The sequence below is a fragment of the Cyprinus carpio genome, chromosome B20 (genome assembly GCF_018340385.1).
Source record: "Cyprinus carpio isolate SPL01 chromosome B20, ASM1834038v1, whole genome shotgun sequence".
In the NCBI taxonomy this organism is placed as follows: Eukaryota; Metazoa; Chordata; class Actinopteri; order Cypriniformes; family Cyprinidae; genus Cyprinus; species Cyprinus carpio.
In genome coordinates, this window is record NC_056616.1 from 22,928,587 (window position 1) to 22,940,137 (window position 11,551).

At 33.8% G+C, this 11,551-nt stretch overlaps 1 protein-coding gene across 1 annotated transcript; it reads right to left on the reverse strand.

Annotated features, from left to right (window-relative positions):
- Positions 1 to 866: 866 nt before the first annotated feature.
- Positions 867 to 9,043, reverse strand: tram2 (translocation associated membrane protein 2). The gene is made up of 11 exons (XM_019126492.2): positions 8,835 to 9,043; positions 6,824 to 6,887; positions 6,623 to 6,732; positions 5,267 to 5,383; positions 5,130 to 5,188; positions 4,571 to 4,655; positions 4,314 to 4,384; positions 4,123 to 4,227; positions 3,477 to 3,620; positions 3,229 to 3,389; positions 867 to 1,499 (listed from the first exon to the last, which is right to left on the reverse strand). Exons 1-11 carry the CDS (start codon positions 8,952 to 8,954, stop codon positions 1,423 to 1,425), a joined length of 1,113 nt encoding a protein of 370 aa, XP_018982037.2. The 5' UTR covers positions 8,955 to 9,043; the 3' UTR covers positions 867 to 1,422.
- Positions 9,044 to 11,551: the final 2,508 nt, after the last annotated feature.

Below are 11,551 nucleotides of genomic sequence, written 5' to 3' on the forward strand. Positions count from 1 at the left end.
GTGTTCTGGAAGTTTCTCCACAAGATGTGAAGGAGTATTCTCTCCTGAAGACTTCAGGGTTGGTGAGGAGGTTATGCTGATGGGGAGGCGCTTCCTGCTGTGTGACTGTGAGGACTTCAGCAGGAAACACTATGAACAGATTCACCCCGACATCTTGCTCAAACCACTTACTGTAGACACCAGAACACTGCAAGACATCAGGCGGGTCAGATACTAATATCACATCTCATCTTAGATAAAAATTAATGTAATGAACAGTTGTATGCAAATAGTACATTATTATAAGTGATCTATCTTCCACTTTCCACAAATAGGATCCACTTATGTTCTCTAGAAATGTTTTATGTGGTGACACTGACATCTAGCGGTGTGAAAGAAGCACCACGCAAATGTGTTTAGTTTGTGATGCCAGTTTGTGATTCAGACTCAGCTTTACAAGAGCGAAATCTGTCTGAATTAAAACCTTACCCAGTAATCACAAATATTTTATTATTATACATTTTTACGGATATTAAATTTTTAATAAGTTGTCCATGTATGACAATTTAATTGATGATAATTATTTGGATTATTGAAGAGAATTAGATTATTTTTTTTTTTGCACTAGAAATTAAGCTCATGACCCCAATGCAAAATTATAAATCAGTTTTAAATACACGTTATTTTCAATTCATGCTGGTTTTAATTAATATAAAACATTTAATGTTCATAACAGGATTCTTTTTATTCATACACATTTTTTTGATGATGATGAAACACAAGGACATACAGTATTTTCATTAGATTCCCATCCATTATCAGTTTGTGATGAAATAATGAAATAAACATGTTGAAATGTTTCTGCAGAGACAGAAAACTCAAAACAATTTAACTATTCAAAAATGTTCAATATTTATAAAGCATTGTCATATACAATCACATATCAAACTGCATAAACGTACAAAGCTGTGTGTTCAAAGACATTTCACTACTACAACACTTGATTTTCCAATGTTTCTTTTGCTGTTTTTTTTTTTTTTTTTGGATTGTCATGCAAGTCTTTTGTTCATTACAAACCCAGAATGTGTGAAGTCTCAAAATAACACCTCAGATTCAAATCATCTCAATACGTTGAGTGTCAAGCCTACGGTCTTTTGTACCTCAAGACATGCAGATACAGACCAACCTCAAAACAGCGCTTTAATAAAGAAAGACTGAGTGAAGTTTACAAACATATGCAGAAGAAATTACATGAATACTGAAACTGGAAAGAGAAGTTTAGTACGTTGACCAGAGCCCGCTGAGGGTGCCATCGTCACTTCCTCTGAGAAATGCCACATGCACTTCTCTTGATGTGGAAACAGGAAGCAGCAGGCAGATGAACATTTTCCTGTTCCTGTGCCCTCGATGTGTGGAGGCCATGCGCTGGAATGGGGCTGAAGTTTACGGCGCCTTGATCTTCTTGAGACGAGGAGATGTGCCGTTCTCTGCTTTAATCAGTCCATTCTCATGGTGACCAACTGCAGAACACACAAACAGCTCGCGTCAGAGAGGAAACCTCATGTAACCCAAGACATCAGACCCTTCTTGAGCATCACATTTTAGCTTTCACACACACACAACAAAAGGATATTACTGCCTAGAGGGCAGGGAAAGTTCACCTAAAAACATATTTACAAAACCTGTATGATTTTTTTTTCTTTAAGTAGACAATTCTAAGCCATTCACTGTAGCTCTGTGTGAGGAAAACAACTAAATGTAAGGGTCATGAATGTGCATGCAGCTTTGACAAAACAAACTCGATTAACTTTGGTGAGGACTTTTGTGTTGGGGTCAAATTGACCGTTTCGTTGTCTAGTTGAGATTTACAATAAAAGAAGTCAGTCAAAGGTTGTTTTTTGTTGTTAGTTTTGTGTATCTCAATTACTAGACTGAAAGCACTGAAAATAATGAGAGAAACCATTTCATAAAAGCCAAGACAGGAGTAGTACAAATAGCAGTAAATACTATTTAAACGAAGTACAAATAAAGTTAGGTACTATTTATACTGTACTTGTAGTGACTATTTGCACAACTACAAGTAGTCATTGTGTGTACAGTAGTACGCTATATAAAAGGCCAATTCATTCTTTATGGGGAAAAATGTGTGTGTGCAGCTAATTTTTGACATACAAAATATGTTGGTCAAATTGATCCCTAACACAATGAAATTCAATGGAAATAGATGCAATTTATTGCATTTTAAGTCTCTGACAAGGTGCAATAGAGGTTTTCATTTTTATGCGAATCTATGTGTTTTTCAGTGTGCCGATTTTTTGGCAAATTGCATGAAAACCAATGAAACCAACAGGGTTAATAGCGTTTTTGGGAAAAAACAACTTTCAAATTTAGTCTTAAAAGAAATTGCTGCAATGAAAATGGTTTTAATTTTTTATTTTAATTGCACAGGGTTTCTCCAAGTTTTATGAAGCTAAATTTTAGACCAATTAAATACCAATTAAAGAAAATGTTAGGAATAAATTAAAGAGAACACAATGCATCAATGTTCTCTAAAAGTAAATGTTTAAGGAGAACAATGATTTAAACGAACCACACTTCAAGTTTTATAAATACAACTTCCAACCAATCTTCATTACCTTTTAACTCATTTTACAAAAATAGCTAACTATGGAATAATCACACTGTATGTTCTTCATTAGTATTTTTGTGTTGTTTTCCAATGCAAACATACTGTATAAAGATTCTTAAATAAAGATAAAGCAAAAATGACCCATGATAAAGAGTCTTGTTTTTTAAGACATTTTTAAAAATGAAGTGAAAGAAATAAATAGCTGTCAATGGCTCAGAGAAATCTACTAAAATCAAAGGGAGAACAAGTCTTCATTTCCCATGGACGGATGTTTGCTCTTGTTTGAAGTATAAACACAGCTAATTTTGTTCAATTTCTCTCCCTCTCAAAATACAAAAACAAAAACAAAAGAAGACTTCATATCTTGATTTTGCATCTCAAGTATCTTGAATTAAGGCTGTTTACAAATTTGAATTTGGAAAAACAAGATAAATGTACTGGCAAAGATGTTTTTTCAGTGCATGCAACATTTAATGAATTTAAACTTATTAGACTTTCTGTTCTGATTTAAAACCTTTCAAGGCCTTAATTTCTGGAAGAGCCTTTTAAGATGGTTTACTTTCTCATAAAACATACTTCAATAATTTTTTATTATTATTATTCATTTTTTAAATATGTACCTGAATCCCGTTTGAGCGTGCGCTGCATCTGCTGTTTAGCGGCCGCTCTCTTCCGGGCCGCCTGCTCCAGTCTCAGCTCGCGTGTTCGGCTCAGCTGGAAACGGAAGAACTTCCAGAGCAGCCATGATTGAGTGAAACACACCACGAACAACACCAGCAGCCTGCGCGTCAAACACAGCTTTATCCTCATGTCTGGGTCTCTGATGAAGTACTACGACAAAAACATCAAGTGTGAACGTGTGTCTCACCTGATAGAAAGAGTGTTGAAGTTTCCCGTCTCCAAATCAAGCATCTGGTTTTCAGAACGAGCCAAACCGAAGCCCACAGCCAGGAACATCAGAGTCAGAGTGATCATCCGGGTCAGGACGAACCCAACAGACCACATCTCAAACCTACAAACACAATACAAGCATGTTTGCTGTTATACAGAGATGTTATGATAGACACCACCATCAAAAGAGACAGCTTACGGTTTAGCTAGAAGTCTCTTTCGCTCACCAAAGCTGCATTCATTTGTTTAAAATGCAGTAAAAACAGTATTATTACAGTTTAAAATGACTGTTCTCTATTTTAATATATTTTAAAATGCAATTAATTTCTTTGATCAAACCTGAATTTTCATCATCATTACTCCAGTCTTCAGTGTCACATGATCTTCAGAAATCATTCTAATATGCTGATTTGCTTCTCAAGATTGTTTTTTTATTATTATTAAATTTGAAAACAGTTGTGCTGCTTCACATTTTTGTGGAAACCATAATATATAAGCATTCTTTGATGAATAGAATGTTCAAAAGAGCATTATAACGGTCTTTACTGTCACTTTTGATCTATTGCTTCCTTGCTGAATTTCTCTTAATAAAATATGTATGTGTGTGAGGAAGTATGGCTCACATTTTGTGCTGGTTTTCATCAACGAAGTAAAACAGTCGAGACAGATGGAAACCCATCTCAGAAAGATACTGCAGAAACAACAAAACCAGCCCGACCCGCGTCAAACTGAAGAGAGATCACAAATACATATTAAACACTCAGTACAAATATCTGATATTATAAAGTGGAAACTTTTGATTCATTGGTCTTACTTTAACAGATATGCAGCCAGAATGTGTAACAGATAAAGACTGACATACTGCAGCTGACGTGGGATTTCCTCCTGAAAGCAGAAAAAAGCATCACAATTCAATTATTATACAGAATAATTACCATGTATATACACACACACATATAAATATACATATACACACACATACATATACATACACAAATACACACATATATGTGTATGTATGTGTATATCTCCCTCCATCAATGTTTCTGTTTTCCTTTCATCTTCTCTTACCTTTCTTACTTTCTGGAAGTAAAGCTCAGGTAGTGTGTGAAACCAGTACGCCAGCTGTGTGAGGTAGAAAAACTTCACCTGAAACCTGACAGAAAGACCGTATTACAGTCACATGACACAATCACAATCAAAACAACCACTGATACTGACATCCATGTTTTATTTGTCATGTTATATTCAGTATGCTATATTTTGTTGAACATCTACGAGTGAATTTTACCTAAAAAAAAAAAGAAATTACTAAGTTGCAAAAAATAATATCAATAAAAGAAAGTAAAAAAAAAATGTATACTGCATAAAAAATTAAATGTCTTAAGACAATTAATACATTTTGCATGACATTTTTTTAAATTAAATTATTTTGAATGAAATTTTTTTAATATCAAAAAAAAAAAAAAAAATCTCAAACCTGCAACAACAATACAACAGAAAAAAAAAAAATTTAATTTACTTTTTCCACATACATTATATTTTTTTTTACTTTGCAGTAGTGAGAATTTTGAAGCATAATGCGACCAAAAAGATCTCACGATGCACACATTGAATGCTTTATGATTACCTCAGGTGAACATGAGGATAATTCTCCCAAAGGCTGCTGGGATGCAGAATGTATCCCTCCTGCCAATCACATGAAAACAATCAGGTGACAAACAGAGAGTTTGATGTTTAATGTGTGTACGATCTGGTGGCTCTTACTGTGGCGATGACGTAGAGACTCCATAAACTGGACACCAGGTAAAACACACACAGCTGCCCAGATTCATTAAACTTTGTGTTTTTACTCTTTGACAGATGCAGACGTCGGTTTACTTTCTGAAATGGAGCACACAACAGCCAATGAAATGTAAATGAATAAATAACAAGGCATGCACATTAACTCTTTCCCTGCCAAACACAGAATTTTTTCGGATTCCTGTTTTTTCACTGTTATACATTAGGGGGCGCTATTACACGTCTCCTGAATGAGTCTAGAAAGTGCCGATCAGAAACAGACCAGAAAGATGCAGAAATGAGCTCTCTCATATGTATGGAAGCCCGTTTCCATCACTGAATTAGAAAACATAAAAAAGGTTATTGGGACTTTTTATCTCACGATTCTGACTTTTTTTTTTTCAACAGAATTTCGAGATGTACTGTAAAGTCACAATTGTGAGATAACTCGCAATTCTGACTTTTTTTTGCTCGCAATTGCGAGTTTATATCTGTGAGTTATAAAGTCAGAATTACATGATATAAACTCGCAATTGCAAGTTAAAATCCAATTTTGGGGGGGTTATAGACTGATATGTTCTCAGAATTGCAAGTTTATATCTCGCAATTCTGACTTTATAACTCAAAATTGCGTAATATAAAGTCAGAATTGTGAGATATAAACTCACAATTCTGAGGAAAAAAGTAAGAAAATGTGAGTTTGTATCATGCAATTATGACAAAAAAAATAATCAGAATTGTGAGATAAAAAGTTGCAATTACCTTCTTTATTTTTTTATTTATTGGCGGAAACAGGCTGCCATACATATGCATATGAAAAATAATGCGATCATCAACACTGCATTTACTGCATTTAAATGAAAACTGCCTAATGTTACAGAGTAATATGTCAATCCAGAAAGATGTAAAGGCCTGTGCAAGCTTTGGAATACTGATGATCTACTGCAACTTTGCTTTGACAATATTACTGAATATGATCCAGATGTAGCATTTGAAAAAATAAAAAAATTTGCTTAAAATGTTGCATTTTTTTTAAACCTTAAAAAAACAAAAACAAAAACAAAACATGCTTGAAGCTAGAATAAAATGTATTATTTGTGTTTGAAAGTAGAGGGTCTGATATTTATTTTGATGTGCTGCATGTTCAGATATTCATACAAAAAAAAAAATATTCTGGGGTCCATGAAATGTAAGTGAAAATCATCAAAAACGCTGGAGGTGGCTGGCAACTTTTTTCAAAAACGCTAGCGGGGAAAGAGTTAAAGACCTTCAGCTGTTGCTTGCAAAAAATGCACTAATTAGGTTAAAACTACATTACCCAAAAAGTATTGCAGCACTTACATCTAGCACATACTCCTGCACCACCGCGTGAAGAATGATGGTGATACAAAGATAGAAGAGGACAGTGGCACAGTCTTTCCATCCATAATGATACAGAGTCACCTCTCCATCTGAAACACACACTCACACACACATGAGCTCACGTCACTGATGCATCAGACCGCAGCAGATCTGAGAGACTGTCATGAATGTGTGTCAAACCTGTGCTCATGGTGCTGATGTTATACTGAGGCTGGATGAATAAAATGGCTGTTTTCGCTGTTGTCTGAAAGAGAGAAGAGAGAGAAACTGATGTTCACTACATAGAATTCAGCTTTCCTGCACAATGAAGAGTAAAACACACAGATGTGACCCCTGACCCAAAGACACACACACACATCACATCACATGATCTATAATAAACTCTCATGTGCTTTCATACAGTTACAGCTAGAATTAAAGAAAGTATTCTTTAATTCTTAAACACTTGAAAACCTCCTGAATGTGTATTTTATTACGGTTTTGTTTAATAGGAAGATGAAAATCCAGTACAAATACTTACAGGAATAAAACGACAACAAACCAGGATAACTTAAACCATAAATGTCTATTTCACTTCAAATAAAATAAACGTTATATTTAGTAAGTATTTAGTTAGTTGCCAAAGGAAGATTTCTCAGTTTGGTTTGGATAACTAAAACAAAAATGAATAAAAACTAATAGGAAAAAAAAACTGAATTAATAAAATGTTAAAATTAAAATTAGGAAAAAAAAAAAAACTTTTAAATAAACGGAATACTACTATAATTATTTAAAAAATATTACATTTTTTAAAAAAAAAAATATATATATATATATATATATATATATATATATATATATATATATATATATATATATATATATATATATATATATATATATATATATATATATATATATAAGCATCTCAATGATACAAAAAATAATATGCAACTAACAGGGGAAATATAATAATAATAATAATAATAATACTGAAATAAAAGTCAAATGCATTATAAAATAATTTTATATTTTATTGCAACCTGTCATACTTTGCAATTGGTACTTACTCTTTATTTACTACATCCTAATAAAATGTATTTATTTCTAAGAAATGTTTCTCAAAATTGGACCTTGCAGGGGGAATAAATTATGTTGCTGTCTGCGATATTGTTGGACATTTGACTAATAAAACTTTGCCAAAATAATAGCTTCTTATAATAAATCTAGTGGAAGTGGTGTGTTCATGAACACTGTATAGATACTGATCAGAGGATTGAGATGAAAACCAGTACTGACATTTCATATGATGCATTTTAGCAGTTTGATCCATGAAAAACTGCTAAACAAGTCAAATGACTTCCCACTGATTTGTGTCTTAAAGTCATGAGCACAGAGGCGTTTGAATGAAACACACAGATGTCGAGAGCAGCAGGTGTGTGAAACAGCAGATGTGAAGGGAAAACCCCGTCTGAACACAGACATGATGCTTGCATGACAGAAAATAGTTTCATTCATTTTTCTGAACGTTTGCAAGCATTCAACAGGCAAATACGACAAACCTGAGAAGACTGCTTATCTAGAAACTTCAAATGCACATTTTCTGCTTTAGATCACGGCTTTCTAAGCGACAGATCACGATGTATTTAAATATGAAGTGTTTCTGAAATAGATTTAAACCGGATTCTTCAGGAATGTCAGTCAAAGTGAGAGCCCTTGAGAGATTTGACGTGGCACTTCAGCAGAAAACGTGAGCAACAGCACCATAAATTTAAAATAAACCATCATAACACCTGGTTTATGTTTTCATAACTAACAAATTACACATTAAATGCATTATGAACTTTATGTATCTTCATCCTCAGACATATGGGCCCAGGTGATGGTGACAAGTTTTGAATAAAGTTGTGAAATATTGATTTCTTTTAATGCATTGAATTCAACGTTTAATGCATGCTTTTAATGTAACGTTAGATAAAATGCATAAACGAAGTGTCTGAACTTAGTTAGTTGATGATGATTTCAAAGGCTTTAACGTTACATATTCACATTAAAAGTAAAGTTTGTTGGTCTGTTTTAAAGCTGCACGTTTAATTTCGATGTAACGTTAAAAGTCAGAAGACAGAAAGAGAGAGAGAGACAGAAAAACAGCTGTGTGAGACGCAGACAAGAAAAAAAAAGATCCAAAGAAATCCAAAACTCTTGAACTCACCTCAAACATCAGTCCAATCAAAACAAAGATCACCAAACTAAACACAATGTCCGCGTGATTCTGAATGAGAAACTCTTGGCTGAAGAAAGGATAACTCTTGTTTCTCCTGCGAAAAGCCATTTTACAAGTTCCCGATTTTCAGCCGTGCTTTTTTTCCTCCAAATCTAAAACTTCCACGAATCACTCCAAACTTCAGCGAGCGCACTGCGCCTGCGCGCTTTAGCCACGAACCAAATTTAGCGCGCATGCGCAGTGAGAAGCTAGGCAATGAGAGAAAAATGTAGCAAATCGTATTTTTTTCATAAATGAGTTAGCATTCCGCACATAATATTTATGTAATTATTATTACAATTTTATCATGTTTATTGAACAGTAAATTTAGTCGTGAAATACCATGCGAACTAAACTTAATTTTCACGAAAGTACAAATAAATTAAAGCTATTTAACTAAATACTATTATTATATTATAATAATGAAATGATACATTAATTAATAAATTGAATCTTGTAAAATTCACAGCAACAATCGCTGTAAAATAGTTTATTTATTTTTATTCTTTATCCATAATCGTAAACGAATATGATTGGTCTATCCTGACCAGCGCTGAGAAAAGTAACGCTTACCACGTGACAGCACATCAACGACTGCGTGCCGCTACAGAAGTTGCTTGTTGATCATTTTACAATGAAAACGTTTAATAGCCAGGTATTAAATTGTACACCTAACGTGTCTGCGTTAATCCAAGCGTATTTCACTACCATTCCACAAAACCTCGTGTCTGTGTAGTCTACAGTAGCCTAGATTGTATGTAACATGATTATATTTAGTTCAGTGCCTTATTTATGCTGTTTAATCTGACACTTCATTCTATTAATAATCATAGTTTCCACTATGTGTTTGGTATATTCAGCAATTTCCTGCAATTTTATTTATGACGGCTATTTTTTCTGTGCACGGCAGAGATAAAAATGAGCTTGATGACATTTCACAAGTGGAGACATATGTGAGAGACATATTAAAACAAGTTCATAATTCCTGTCAAATTAATTTAATGAGTAAATGGAATTCACCAGAAGAGCAAACAATCCACATCCAGGAAAACCAAACAAACTTCCATTCACAGTATCTGCAAAACTCGATAATCTTATGGCTGAATTTGCATTGAAATTATTGCAAATATTGACCTGTTAGGGGACACGACCCATAGTGTTTGAGCACAGACATCCTTCAGAATAATGCATGCAAATAATAACAATTATTAGATAGTACACACTCTCAAAATGCTTTCATGAAAAACAATGGAAACCACACACAGTGCACTTCAAACAGTGAAAAACCACTCCAGTGGATATTCACTAAAATACCCCTGAAACATACTATGACCTTTGAGCTCCTGTCCAAGGCAAATGCATCAAATATATCTTTATTATTATTATTATTTTATATAATTTTTTTGAGAATTTTAAAGATGAGCTCAAACCATGAATCAGCTTTATAAATATTTGATACATTTAAATTTAAATAAACTTAAATGTAAATGAAATAAAAAATTATTTAAATAAGTAAATGAATTAATTTAAATGAAATACAACACATTTAAAATTAGGGTGCAACTGTAACACTTTAAATACCCCAAATGAGCAGGGGAAATAATTCATATTACCGTAGGGTCAAGGATAATTTTTGAAATCTGAAAAATACAAAAATATAAAAAAACAAACCTGTCCTATCCTTTGAAAGGCAAAACCAAAGATTTGTGGATAAGACAAAGTGAGAAATATCCAAGTACCAGCAGAAAAGATCAGAGAGCAAATATTCTTATGCAAGCTCTCATTAAATCAAAACCCTTATTAATTATATGGTAATCTACATATTCAGAGTCCGATCATGTTCTAAGGTGAGTTTTGTGTGTATTTATGTCTGTATCAGGCACTGTATGCCAAAGACTGATAATCCAGACCACAGCCCTTCATAAGAGTGATTTACATCACAGTCTGAGAGGATACGACTTACACTGAACACCTGCAGCTCACAGGAAGATTGTGCTTTCGGCTCAAACCAACAGCATGTGGATTTTTATTGGTTATGTTCAGAATGGCTTACTTCCATACATGCAGTAGATTATACAGTACAATGTAGGCTAATTTTCTATATGCATGAAATACACACATTGCTTTTTTATCTCCTCTTTGACTAATTTGTTTTGTACTGGCAACCATGGATTAAAACTATAAAATAACCATTGTTATTTTTTAGATGATAACTAGATGCTGCTTGTTTAATTTAACATGCGATGTGAGGAGGTCATGTGATACTGTTACTTATTTATCGTTGCTCACTTCATACAATTTCACATACTTATTAAAAAGCAAACAGTATATACTGTGGAGTACTCCATTCTGAACATAAACAGAGAGAGAATTATAAATAGAACCGAATAATAAACATTAAAAAAAGGTTTTGTTCCTTTAAAAAAAGTGAAAGTGAAAGTGACGTGACATTCAGCCAAGTATGGTGACCCATACTCAGAATTCGTGCTCTGCATTTAACCCATCCAAAGTGCACACACACAGAGACAGTGAACACAACACACACACTGTGAACACACATTATGGGCAGCCATTTTATGCTGCGGCGCCCCGGGAGCAGTTGGGGTTCGAGCCTTGCTCAAGGGCACCTAAGTCGTGGTATTGAAGGTGGAGATAACTGTACATGC

Coding starts and splice junctions, on each gene's coding strand:
- tram2 (XM_019126492.2), bottom strand. CDS start 8,954: ATGGCTTTTCGCAGGAGAAACAAGAGTTATCCTTTCTTCAGCCAAGAG. Junction 6,888..8,834: donor TGATTGGACTGATGTTTGAG/GTGAGTTCAAGA, acceptor TCTCTCTTTCAG/ACAACAGCGAAAACAGCCAT. Junction 5,384..6,622: donor TGCAGGAGTATGTGCTAGAT/GTAAGTGCTGCA, acceptor GCTCCATTTCAG/AAAGTAAACCGACGTCTGCA.